The sequence below is a fragment of the Pistacia vera genome, unplaced genomic scaffold (assembly GCF_008641045.1).
Source record: "Pistacia vera cultivar Batoury unplaced genomic scaffold, PisVer_v2 Contig507, whole genome shotgun sequence".
In the NCBI taxonomy this organism is placed as follows: Eukaryota; Viridiplantae; Streptophyta; class Magnoliopsida; order Sapindales; family Anacardiaceae; genus Pistacia; species Pistacia vera.
In genome coordinates, this window is record NW_022196343.1 from 1527565 (window position 1) to 1542331 (window position 14767).

General features: G+C 35.9%; 1 protein-coding gene and 1 pseudogene across 1 annotated transcript; both read left to right on the forward strand.

The window, feature by feature from the left end:
- Nucleotides 1–1512: 1512 nt before the first annotated feature.
- On the forward strand, nucleotides 1513–2190 carry LOC116105942 (extensin-like). The gene has a single exon (XM_031392303.1). It carries the CDS (start codon nucleotides 1513–1515, stop codon nucleotides 2188–2190), a length of 678 nt encoding a protein of 225 aa, XP_031248163.1.
- A 5461-nt stretch (nucleotides 2191–7651) lies between these two features.
- LOC116105943 overlaps nucleotides 7652–14767 on the forward strand; it is a 71361-nt pseudogene continuing 64245 nt past the window's right edge.

Below are 14767 nucleotides of genomic sequence, written 5' to 3' on the forward strand. Positions count from 1 at the left end.
CAAAATCTGAGAGACGTCTACAGATCTCATTTGCGGCTGGAATGATTTTAAAAATTTACCTCGGTTCATAAAAGTTGAAGAGGTTTATTCCAATTCTCATCCAACAGAATGAAGAAAGAACACTGAAACTTAGAAACATGCTCATCGTTTCTAACCAGGTAATTGAATTTATTTTTCTACACATTGAATTTGTTTCAAGAGGCTCCAACATAAATGTACTTGTGATTAATTATATTTCATCACTGTTACGCCAAACAGGGTGCATTGGCATTGTCTTAGATTACATATTTATTCAAAAAAGAAAATATGTAATCTAATTAACAACTAGTTGCCTAGTTGTTTCACCCTCGTCACTGTTTGACTATGAAGATGTGATTTGTAATCTACCAATCACTGTGAAGAAAATCACTTATCCTATTTTCTTCACAGTGACTCCCAACTAGTTGTTAATTAGATTTTGGGAGAATATCAAGCCAAGGAAGAAAACATGATTAACTATCTGAAGAAAGCTAAGGTCACACTCGAGCCTTTCAAGCACTTCACTATCAAGCAAATCCTGAGAGACAGTAACTTTATTGCAGACGCCTTGGCAAGAATAGCCTTATCGCTAGACTCAAATATGCCGGAAAGTATTCCAGTTTGGTACATAGAGATTCCTAGTATCAGCTCGCCTGAGCAAACCATAGCTACAACATTATCAACTCACACAATGTAATGAACACATTATTAGCGTTAAAGGAAAACGCTATCAGAACCATAGAAAATCTCAAATACTGTTTGGGTTTTATACAGTCACTTTCATAGAGACAGCTAGACAGACTTTGACCTTGGCTCAAGGACATTTGGGGCCTAAGGCCAAAACTCTAAAAATAGGATAATTCATATAGAATCCACTTATTATTAGTTTATTCTTTTACTAAACATATTTCATTTAAAGTTCATTCTACATCATTTAAAGTTCATGATAACGTTATTGAAAATTCTATATTTTGCAATTTAACTAACTTTTCAGTCTACCTTAACTTTTTCTTATGTTTTTTATATAAAAATTCTGTTAGACATGCTGAAGATTCAAAATTAACTGGAAACAAACATTTAATAAATAAGCATACACAATAAATAAAAATGGTAATCCTAATTTGAAATAAACAATACAATAACAAAAATACACAATAATTTTAGAACTGAAGTTGTAAAATACACTCATCGCATAATAAGGTGATGCAAATAGGACTCATTATGTTTTGTAAATCAATTAGCATCATAAGAGGGTATCAAGTGTTGATAAATTTACATATAATTGATGTATTAAGGTAGAATGAATCTGCCCAGATCTATTTGAACATGGAACATTCAAATAAATACTTGATAACAATATTAATATCACAATGATTGTTTTTAATCGTTATATCTCATCGAATAATAATTCTTTATTTTATTTTATTTTATTCTTCACAACCTCTTTTATTCTCTTCTCGTTGCTGATCCATACCTCTACAAATGATTATGGCTATGGCGACAACCTTGAGGATGACGAACCAAAGTCTCAAGAACCAAAGTCTAAAGCTTACAAGCCACAACTTGAAGACCATAACTATGCACCCAAGTCTGAAGCTTACAAGCCATAACTCGAAGACAATGCCAATGCACCCAAGCTCGATGCTTACAAGCCATAACTTGAAGACAATAACTATACACCCAAGTTTGGAGCTTACAAGCCACAATATGAAGATAATAACTATTGACTCAAGTCTAAAGCTTACAAGCCACAACCCGTTGACAATAACTATGCACCCTAAAGCTTTCAAGCCACAACTTGAAGACAATAACTATGCACCCAAGTTCGAAGCTTACAAGCCACAACCTGAAGACAATAACTATTCACCCAAGTTCGAAGCTTACAAGCCACAACCTAAAGAAAACGCTTATTCACCCAATCCTGAAGGTTACAAGCCACAATCTGAAGACAGTGCTTATGCACTAAAGCCTAAAGCTAACAAGCCACAACCCAAAGATAACGCCTATGCACCCAAGCGAAAAGCTTACAAGCCACAATCTGAAGATAACAGCTATGCACCCAAGCTTGAAGCTGACAAGCCGCAATTCAAAGATAACGGCTATGCATCGAAGCCAGAAGATGGCAAGCCACAACCCGAAGATAATGGCTATGTACCCAAGCCAGAGTGTTAGGATCCCACATTGAAAGGAAAAAGGGTGGGCGTGTAGGTTATAAAGGCTTGGGCACTCTCCCTTGGCAAGTTGGTTTTCCAAGGAGAGTTCTGCCCAAGCCCATGAAAGACCCATGGGCCAGCCCAAAATTGTTGAGTTATTAGAGTTAGTTCCTATCAATTTGTATCAGAGCATGATCCTACGCCTATGTGGTAGGCTGACCTTGGACCCAGGCTGATACCTCGAGAAAGGGCATGGAGGCCTGAGAGAAAGGAGATTCGCATAGTCACCCAAGGGGTAAAGAAGCCGACGTGGACGTTGGTTGTGGAAGCGTGGTGGAATGTTAGGATCCTACATTGAAAGAGAACATGGTGGGCATGTGGGTTATAAAGGCTTGGGCACCCTCCCTTGGCAAGTCGGTTTTCCAAGAAGAGTTTTACCCAAACACAGCAGGTTTCCAAACACTCCCATTTAGAGCCAAGAAGAATGTTGTAACGTAATACATTGTATCTATTTTTCAATTGTTAGTTTCTTTTACAAGTTTCATATATGTTTGACTAAGGATATTGTTAATTAATGTCAGTTAATGACGGGTATTTTAGCAAAACGAACAAAGTAGTGGCCTTGCATGTGGAACATTATTTTTCGAATGTAATATTAGATTTTGCTCAAATGTATGTATTACCAGTGTTAGCAATATGTAATCTCTGAGTCGAGGCATAAGTAGTGGCGGAGCTACCATAGGACCAAGATAAGCAATTGCACATCTTTGAATTCTAGAAATTTTGACTATCACTTGTCCTCACACAGACAATACATGGCCAAATCAGCTTATTAATACATGACATGATTATCCTCGTGTTTATCACCATATGAACAGTATGCGTTTATGCAGAATCCAACTGTGATATCTCAGGTCTAAGGATTAATAATATACTAGTACGATCTTATGATGCATCATTGACTACATTTTAAATGTCCATGTGATTCATCATAAATGGTCATATTCGATCGATAAACAGTTCACTAACCACTTATCCATGATATTCTATGGAGGCATTCAGCATGCCTACTATTGAATTGTTTTACCCGTAGTTTGATTATGACCTCTTGACTATTTCTTAAATAAGTTTTCGAGAGTTGTAGAGGTATATACATCATGTACTGTACATTTAACCAATAAATTTCTATAAAGGAAAAATATACTTCATCTTCTGTCATCACATTTACCACCAACAATGAAGATAGCTGAGCTTGTGTTCATCCCTGGACCAGGCGCTGGCCAACTAGCTTCCCAAATTGAGTTTGCAAAGCGCTTGTTAGATCGAGATGAACGTTTCTCAGTGACTGTTCTTCGCATGGATTCTCCTTTTGGCACCTCTCTTACAGCTGCATGCACCAAATCACTTGCAGAATCTATTATTTCAATAAGGTTAATCAATCTTCCTCCTCCTGTAGACTTCTCTTTCAAGTAGTATTTCAGATGGGACTTGCAGGGAAGATAAGAGAGAGAGAGAGAGTCTGTGAAGGAATTGCTTTATCCAATACGTTTATTGAAAAGCTCTCAAAAACCCCAACTTTGATTTTTCTTTCTATCATCTGATTCTGATCCAATCTGTACTTTGGTTTGAAACAGCTAATTCCTTATTACAGTTGATAGAAACCACATAATATCAAAATTATGTGAACTCTAAACCATATAGCAAGAATCATCAAACCACATTTCTAACACCTCTAGAATCAACAATATTTCTAGCACCTCCAAATTTATCAACACTTCCAGCACCTCCAAAATTAACAACATTTCTAGCACTTCCAAATATATTAGTAACAGCTAAGTGGGCAGAACTATTATATAGGTCAACTGCATTAAATTTCTCCAATATAATTTCGTACTTTTGGAGGAGAAATTGAGCCTCCTAGAGAGTTACAAAGTCAACGTTTGATTCAAATCCGCAATTCCACCTTTTTCCTTTCCCTAATTGCGACAGCCTCAAGCCCTCACTCAGACACTCGCATCACAGATTCGCAGTTCACACTTCAATCTTCACAGCCCTAATTTTTTCTGCAGTTTTGAGCTTGCTCAACGACAGCCCCAGCGCCTCAACAGTCAACACTCAGCAGTTAGGCGGGGATAACCATTGAGAGGTTTATCCGGATGTCACCTTCAAGATCCTAAAGAATTAGTTGAGATATGCACAAATTGACCCAGAAACCTCCGATAAAAAAAATAAAAAATAAAAAATATTTTGGCGGGTTATAAAGTCTTACATCGCCATCTATTTAAAGGAGGGACGACCCAATGCTTAAAGTAGTTTATTTCTTAGCACACCCCACTACTTAACTAAGCACACTTTTTATTACAAAATTGGTTATCAAAATATAGTGGGAGAATATATAAGCTACCCTCAAGGTTTACAAATTTATCATTTAGATGACAATTCCACATCTGATTGTAACAGACCCTCAAATTTTGAAAAATGTATCAATGATAATCCTCCTTTAATAAACCCTCAAAGTTTAAAACCTCCATCACTCATACCCCTTTNCACCAGCAACAATGAAGAAAGTTGGGCTTGTTGTCATCCCTGCACCAGGAGTAGGCCACCTGGTTTCCACTATCGAGTTGGCAAAGCGCTTGTTACATGGAGATGATCGTTTCTCAGTCACTGTTCTTCTCATGGATTCTCCTGTTTGCAGCTCCCTTTCAACTGCATATATCAAATCACTTGCAGAGTCTTATTTCTTCAATAATGTTCATGGATTCTACTTTCTGCCAGGGGTTCATAACTAGTACTGTCTCTTCACCTTACTGCGTAACAGTGAGAAAGTATGACTTTAATGATGTGAAATATCTCAAATAATTAAATGTGTAGCATCCAAGAAGTAACCATTACCATGAAACTAAGCACCAATAAAGAAAGCTGAACTATTCTTGTCACGAAGCCACCTAATTTTGACTCTCATCACGAAGTACTTCCCATTCCCTAAATCACTTGCATTCTCAAAATTAAACTAAGTGGTTTGAAATTGGATTTGTCTCACGTCCCTAGATTAGTGGGTTATATATATATATATATTCCCATTCAAGGTTTCGCAAGTGGCCAAGTTCTCACCCTAGGTTTCATAAATTTTATATTCCCATTCTTAAATTAATTTAAGACTGGAAATCTGAAATTTATGAAACTAAGGGTGGATAAACCTTAGATGGGAACATGTCGTTTACTCTATATATAATTGGGCTTCCTCAGTTCATTTGTGAAAATGAGTTATATCCAAATTCATTTAACATATTAATTAATACCTGATCTAATACTTGTACATTACATAAAGTTATTTACTTCGTTAAAAAGTCACGATTGTCAATCAACAGAGGCAAAATGTAATATGTCTATGTAACTATTATTCAAAAAGCATCTTCTGTGGCATAGGTAGCGGCAACTAAAGTATTGTAAAACTTAAATAAATAATCATTTATTGGACATTGGACATAAATAATTTATTACATTAGCATGTTTAACATGATTTTATAGAAGACTTGATCTAGATGAGTGTCTACATTTCTCACTCATCTGGAATAAACCCAAGAAAAGAAATATAGTTCAATCTTCACTCATCACAACCACCACCAACAAAATGAAGAAAGCTGAGCTTCTGTTCATCGCTCCACCAGTCACAGGCCACCTTGTTCACCAAATTGAGTTTGCAAAGCCATTGTTAGATCGAGATAATCATTTCTCGGTGACCGTTCTTCTCATGCATTCGCCTTCTACTGTAGCTTTTCTTGGCCTACTGTTAAACCTTCCGGGTAGACATAAACAGGGAGGCAAAGAATTTGAAAAGTTTGATGTTGGTTTTGTACAGTTCCTAGCAGAGCTTTTCCTACATATTTGTTTGAATAAGCATGCAACGCCCCAAATCCAATATAAAAAAATTGCATACCAGTTTGAGACGATACTCAATTACTCAAATACCAAAAAACTAATATCTAAAATTCTAATAAAATTATTAATCGCAAAGGAAACTTATTCTCCAAACCAAAACATTAAATATTCAAATCTTCAAGGTCTTACAAATCAAATAAGTCAAAATTTGGGTAGAGTTGTCAACTCGATATAGTAAAAATCATACATAATATAAGTTTGTATAACATTTAATATGCACAGGAATAAAAATATTAACAGAACTTCAGATATCAAGACAAATATATCATTTCATATAATTTTATTTTTACTTTAGAACTTACATAAAGTATTCACATCATTTATATATCAACATATTTTCATTTAGAATTCATGTCACGTAGTGTGACCTATATTCCCACTGGTCGGGTTTAGGGGTGAAAACTAAGCGGCTTGGCTCGGCTTTGGCTCGAATTCGACTTGGCATTAGTCAAGTCAAGTTCGAGTTTGAATATCTCGATTAATCCCACGAGTTGAGTTCGATCACTGTACAAAAAACTCGATTAAAACTCGAACTCGGTACTATAACAATCGAGTCGAGTTCGAGTGCTTAGATAAAAGAACATAGATTTCAAAGAACTTGGTAAAGAAGTAAAACCTGTATGAGAAATATTCAGACGCTCACAATTCCCAACTTGGTAAAGAAGTAAAACCAGTGTAGCTTGCATTAACAAACAACTGACTCAAATTTGTTGTGACATGAGCAGTGGCTCTTGAGCTGGTGCACCAAGCTGGTTCTCTGACTGTAGCTGGAATAGTTGTTGCATAATTATTAGAAACATTGTGAGTAGACAAAGAGGCTTAAATTGAGGAATTATAACCTTGAGCCGGAGAAACTTGGTGTGAAATCATAGCTGGTGAGACATTGCATGCTTGAAGGGCAGGTGGGCCAGACCCAAAACGGGTCGATCTAAATGAGGCCAAAATACTGGACCCGCCTGCTACCCTATGGGGGTACGGTGGACCCACGGTTACCCATACTGTTCATTTCAGTTTTCAATTTTTGAAATCACAGCCCCACAATTTCTGCAATTATTATATTTTACAATTACACCCCCACAATCAACTACTCCAAATTCAATTCAATTCACCACAAAAGTTCAATTTAATTCAATTCAATTCACCACAAAAATTCACCAAATTGAATTATTAATTGATTTGAATGAGTGATAAGTAAAAGATATTTTCTCACTTCTTTAATTTTAAGTGAGCTCAAACATTTTTCACTTTCTTTTGTTGCAAATTGCAATGGATGTAAAATAATAAAGCATTTAAAATATAAAATCACTTGTAATTGACCTCAAACATGTATTTAAATATATTTATTACTGAATGAAAAGTTGATAAGATTAAGAGTATATTATTAGCTGCATTAGCTCATTTCATACAAGTTTGGTATTATAAATACATTACATTAAATAATAAAACCAACAACAGCCTTTGGACAGGCCAAGCAAAACCAACAACACTACCCAAGAGCAGCAGCTGAAAAAACCCAGACGCAGCACCTCAAAAACACCATGGGGAGGCCAGAAACAGTCTTCACACAACCACAAACCAGCTCACAGACCGCAGCAAACAAGACACCAGAACAGCCAGCAAAGAAACCACCCACCAAGGGCTTACGCCAGCAAAAAACAGAACAAACAGCCAGGAAAAAACTACCAAAAACCCAACAGCCCAGAAGAAGAGCCTACAGCAGGCAAGATCACCCAAAAAACCCACTATACCAACAAACAACATGGGGCAAGGACAGTAGCCAAAAAACGCCGAACTCAAAAGACCACAACACTCCAAAAACTGCCTCCTACTGCTAGGAAAGGAACCCACAACATCCCAAGGCAAACACAAACAAACACACACACAGAGAACATGCACAATACAACAGAGCGCCCAACCAAGCAAAAACCAACGGAGAGGAAATCAAAGCCAAAGAGATCCTCTTGAAAAAATAAATTAATGAAGAAGCAGTGAAAGTGAGATTTAGATTAAGTAATCAGGTGGAGCCGGTAGGACATGATTGCAATTTGGGGTCTTAATCCTTAATTAGAATAAAAACAATATTGTAATAACCAACACACAGACCCAGTCTCCCCATAAGGTTGAAGAAAATGTCAATCATTACCTTTCTTGAATCATAATCTCGGACGGAGACGGGCCCCATAATTACAAGAAGTCGGTACATTCAAGAGATAAGAGCAACAAATTAAGACAAATAGAAGCTAATTTGTTTTTTCTCCCATTCCAATGAAATTTCCAAGTTCATGTATATATTATAATATAATTCATTGTAGCTATCTGCAGTTTAAGGTAAAGATTGAGGCTTCATGTTACCTGAGCAAGCGGCGGTCGGTGGAGACTGGAGAAGCGGCAGTCGGTGGAGACTGGAGGAGCTTTAACCGAGAGTGAGTGACTGTGAGATGAGTGTTAAAGAGACGAGAGTGAATGTGAGTTATGAAACAGGGGATGTGATTAAAGAGTTCAAAAGATACACATATCTTGGATGAGCAAGACGTGGAGTTGCGTTTGTGGCTCTGAGATTGGAGATGCGGCGACGGTGGAGACTGCAGATGTGGCTCTGGAGAGTGCAGACTAGAGAAGCAGCGACGGTGGAGTTGCTGGGTAGCGGCGACGGTTGGTGGATTTGCGCGAGTGAGTTTGAGAGACGAGAGTGAGCGAGTGTGAGAGAGGAGATGAGCGAGGGATTTCAATTCAAAAAACAAACGGAGACCCGCGGGTGTACCCGTCTCACCCACTTTCAAACGGTCGGACCGAGTACGGGTCTAATGTCATGGACCTCTGGATCTGAACCGTTTTGCCAAATCTAAGTGATGCTTGTAAAAAGTGATATGATAGAAAATGAATGGAAGAGTAGATATAAAAAGTTAAACTTATCATATTTATCATTTTATTTGTTTTCTATCATATCATTTTATACAGATATCTTTGTATTCATTTCCTGTCATATCACTTCGTATAAATATTTTTTTAAAATTCTTTATACTTTTAGCATTAGTGATTTGAAAAACTACAATAGATAATTACCATGACAAACTACAAATAAATTCACAAAATGGATCATTTACATGTAAAAACATCTGCAATGGAGAATTAAAGTAAACTAACCATCCAAATGTTGATAATATTTGAAAAAAATTCTTTCACACTTCATCACTCACATATACATCGTGCTTCTTGGGTATATTGAAGGTGCAATCATCCAAACATCTGACCAAATGGGTATTTTGGGATGAAACAAAACACTCTCCTAATCTTTAATTCTTTATCATCCAATCTAAAAATGCTCTGATCATAATTCTTAGAACCTTAACCTTCTTTACGAATATTTCCATAATTATCTCACTCATTACAGTTTAGATTATGATATTCATTAGTGAAATATACGCCATTAGAACATCTTAAACAATTTCTACTCACAAAAAAATTTGATCCCCTAAACTCTCTTAACTCTTTGGGTCCTTTAATAGTAAAAACATATAAGTTTTCTCACGAGAATTCAATAAAAATATCAAATTTAGATCACGTTTGTTGGCATTAGAGACAATGGTTTAATTCCGTCTGTTAATACTATAAGATAAATTTAGTCTACCGATAATTGATATTTGTAAATGAAGTTTATTTTTTTCCACGTTTAAGAATTTTGGAGGTAAAATCAACACAAAAATTAAAAACCTTATACAATATATAGAATCATGAAAATTGAGATTTTGTTATTAATTAATACCATTAAAATAACAAAATTTTGTGTAGGTTATTTTATAATATTCGAATTGATCTTTTCAATATCAAAAAGCTTTTTGATAATAAGATAATTTAGGATTAGAACAACTCACAAAGATTACCCTTTTTTTATTCTTCATGTTTTTCTAAATTGCGTTGAAACGACAACTCTCAATCGCCATCTCTCCACTTCCTCTTCATCCACCAAAATCCCACTTCCCTGCACGCACACAAATGAAAACCAAAACGACGCCTCAGGCCAGTTGGGGTGCATTGAAGAAGTGAGACTCTACCCAGCCAGTTGCAAACCTCTTCTTTCTCTACCCTTTACCATCTCCCAACTCCTCGGCCGACTTGTTCAGAAAGATTCTGAAGTGGGTTCGGTTTTCAAGTTTGAATATTCTGTGGGTTGTTTCATAGGGTTGGTTGTGGATGGAAGCTGTGGGTTTGGGGAAAGGAGATGTGGAGACTTGGTTTGGGCATGAAATTCTGTTTTTGTCCTATTTTGAACCCTTATTTGGGTGTGATCCTGTTCAGTGTGTTGCTCTTGGTGGAGTTCACTCGTTGCTTTGACTTCACTTGGAAGATTTTCACTTGGTCTGAGTATTAACACTCTACATTCATTATTGTTCATTGATTGAGTGTTTGTTTGGTGTGAAGGTTTAAACATCGTTTGCTTAGGCGTAATTAGCAAGCTTTATAGTTATTAGAAGTGTATGTATGGTTGAGTAATCAAAGTTAAAAGTTTTTTTTTTTTCAAAGAAGTAAATTAGCAAAAAGGCATACAAAAATAATCCTTTTATTTATGATTTCAACAAGATGTGTTTTGAGTCCATACAAATTATTGACTTATTTGGAGTGATGAATCTTGCAGGGGTAATGTAATACTCTAACCAAAATTCTTGGGTATGGTAATTTAATATTTTTAAAAGACTATTGGGAAGTTAGTTGACATGATAGCTCTCTTAATTCAACCAAGGACTAACAAAACAGAAAGCAAAGAGCTTTTATCAATAATGGAACTCCATTTGATCACAAGAGCTTTTTCCTTTCTTATTAGTAAATGGAGATGTTAAGCACTAGTTCGTTATTCAGATTTAGAATATACTATGTCATTTTAACTGGTTGGCCTGATAATTAATGATGTTTTGTGCTTGATGGTAAATACAGAGAAGAGAGTTGGGGCACATATTCATCACATTGTTGTGTTCACTTATTTAGCCTGATAATAAAGGCTCTATCATTAATTTGCAGGGGTTTGGTGGTTTTGGTGCACTTGGACATTCTGTCTATCTAGAGAGTTGTTTCCTAGATTGGTAAGTTCTTGGAATGGGAAAATACGGCACATCGCAACCAGTGGACACATACTCTGCAATAACTGAATCAGGTTGTTCTTCTTAACTGACCTTTTTTTTGTATGGAAATTCCTTACAGTATATTAGTTGGGTTTGCATTTTAGATATAGGCTGTAACCTGGACTAAATTTATATGAGTTTTGATTTGCGACCTTGGAAACACCCTCTTCTTGAACTCATAATGTGGAACATATCAATCTAGTACTGCGAACAAATTGAATGGAAACATATTCAAATGTCTGTAGGTTTATTATTCTTGCATTTATGTTTTCTAGTTGTTCTTTATAGAAAGATGATTCATATTGCCTTCATATTTGTTTACGGAAAGATAAAAAAGAAGATGTCAAATATCTTAATGCCTCATAGTTGTTTTTTTTTTTTTTTTTTTTTTTGGCAGCAGATGCATGAGAATGCAGTTAATTATATGCTAATTAGTTTAGATAGCAGTGAATAGTTTTTGATTTCAAAGGATTCACCAGGGATTGAACCAGTTAGGATTCAAATGGAGCTGAAGAAATAAGGGGGCATAAGAAAGTCGCGAGGGGAGGATGACGAGGCGTTCTAGATTTTAGAGTATCAGGCACAGAAGAATGTTGGGGAAGTACAAAATTGGGTGTTTTTGTATCCTTTGGATTGAGAGGATTGAGGCGTGACGTGCCAAGCATGGGCATGGTTTTCCAAGGTTGCAGATAGGGGTGAACCCCAGTCCATGGAATTTCTTGAGAGATAATGCAGAGGAGCTGGTGTTGAAAGGAACTACACTAAGGCCTTGAATGGCTGACGCTTCTAGACACCATCAATGGTTGTCTAGAAGTAACTACCCAAAGAGATTTAATGGTACTTATAGCATCGGCGACGTTTTTTTTACTATTTTTGCTTGAACCTAGTATCCCTTTTTGCTGTCATCTATATTGATTAAGTTCTTTAAAGTTCTTTAAGAGTTATTTGAAGAGTTTAGAATGAAAACCATTTTTGTACTATAGGAAAAGAGTACTTTGGAAGGCAGCTGATAATGAAGAGGCTAGTGGGCATTATAAACCTTGGAGTAATGTACTTAAGGGATTGGAGTGAAGAGAGATGTGAAGTTAGCATGCAATACTTTTTAGTGGTTGCCAATGCAGCTCAGCAGAAGGCATTTTACCAGTTGGCAAAAATGTTCACACAGGCGTGGGGATTAAGTAGAATCTACAAATGGAAATTTAGTGCTATTAGGGACCATTTGTACCTTTGTAGTTAATGCTATATGGTAATTTAGTGCTATTATGGCCCTCATCTCAACTGACTATGTAATCTCACTTTGTTTTTTGAGTATAGAGCCCATTTGTACCTTGTAGTTAATGCTGTTGTATTTAATTTCATTACAAGATGGCTAATTTCTAACCAAGGAGTACATTGTACAGTAGATTAACTCAAATGAAATGTGCATCCAGCAAACTATACAATTGTAAAAGGTACTTTTAACTCAAATCAAAAGTGTTAAAGTAGTACAATTGAAAAATACTTTTAAGTTTTAACTCAAATGAAATGTTATCCAGCAAACTATACACTGCTGAGCTGCCAAAAAAAATCAGTTTTCAGATGTTGAACACACACTGCACAAGTTGCAAAAATGCAAACAATTGAGTTGCAACTCCGAAAAAACATCCCGAAACTGCAAGTCTAGAACGCCGGAACTCCACAGCCTCCCCAAATAATCTTAACTTCCAGCAACAAGAAACTGCAAAACCTGCAGAACTGTCCATGGAACGCAGAAAAATGCAGCAATTAAGCTGCAGCTCCACAGCCAGCACCTTCCCAAAATCCCTCTAGAAACACCACACAGACACAAAAGAAGCAGCTTTCTGTTGCAGCAACTTCAACATGCCCACACTTCACGCCAGCCAACCAAACACTGCAATCACTGCATGACACTCCTAGAAACTCAAAAAAAAATGCCCAAGCTTCATAATCAACAAAAAAAACTGTACAAACTGCAAAGTTCTCCCAGAAACAGCAAAAACACTAAATTGCACAAACTACGAAGTTGCAGAAAACTCCTAAACATTGTCCAAACTGCAAGTGCAAAGACACACAAACTCCCGGTAGTCCTACCAGAAATCAAAATTCAGCCTTGATCTGCATTTAATTAGAAAATCTATTCAAATCTGGTCTGATTCAGAAAATAAATCAGAAACATGAAAAAATTAGTTCACTCCAAAATTAATTAAACTTCTACCTATGAGGAAAATGGAGAAGAAACACTAGACCATAGTCAACTAAGAAACCAAATTACAAATAGAATCTAACACTAGTGTAATTTTCTTTGCAGCTTTCTTACAAATATTTTCATCAATTCAATATATTTCCACGCAGACCAAACAAAAGCGTATAGTTCTTTATACTTAAACACAGAGAATAAAGAATAACGGAAGTGAGAAATTGTAACACTCTCTTTATATAAGTTAAATATGAGAGCCTTTAAGCCAATACCTATGCCAAAAAATATGCTAACCATAGCACACACCAAGCCAAATTGATGAATCTTTCTATTTTTTTTTTTTTTTTTTTTTTAAATTCTGTGCCTAATTGTACCATGGAAGACATCAATAAACTGGAATCAAGGTAAGAGGACATAACAAGCCACATGTTCCAGACCGGTTGCCTGTATCAAGAATTTCGAGGAGACCATTAACCTAAAGGCTATTAAAAAATTTGAAACAAGCCCTATAGAGAGAGAGAATTATATATCAAATCAACAATAAAGTGATCGCATGCATGATTAAGTTAAAAACAATACATAGCTAACATGAAAGAAGATTCTTACTTCAAGGAGGAATGACCAAATCCTACTCTAATACTTGGATCAACACCCTGCATTGCAGAATGAAGAATGAATACTCACAACAATAGAGAGAGAATGATAAAACAAAGTGGTCACAATTGAAAATTATATGGAATGAATAATTCGAATATAAGTTGATCAAATTTTTAAAACATACCCCAGTACGCCTTTCTTCAGAAACTTGACACCACCTTCAATAGTCTTCCATTGGTGTAAATAAGCTCTTCCATTGTTTGGCAAGAAGCACTGTTTTCTTCTCCTACAGGACAAGGGTGATTTAAGAGTACCCTTAAAGAGAACAAAACAAATAAATATCTTCATAAAGGAATGGAAATAACAATTATATTGAAAAACAATGCAGAACAAAAATGAGCGTCAATGCAATGCACATAACACATAGACTAGTTGAAATTTTGGAGAACTTCATAACAGAAAGAAAATAAAAGATAAAGCACAAGCTTCTTTCCATATACATTGAGATGTGCAAACAAAACAACAAACGGGAAAAGGCAACACTCTTAACTCATCAACACTAACACTTACACTTTAAATTGGTCATCCCTGCAATTATTCAGATATGACTCAATCCACTTGTAAATAAAAATGACAAGGTGTTACCATTTTTTGGTTGAAGAGACACAAGATAAGAAATGGAATAATAATATTTCAAGACAAAAATCAAACCGTCAAAAACACCAAACTGATCTTGCTGTATCAGT

Coding starts and splice junctions, on each gene's coding strand:
- LOC116105942 (XM_031392303.1), top strand. CDS start 1,513: ATGGCGACAACCTTGAGGATGACGAACCAAAGTCTCAAGAACCAAAGT.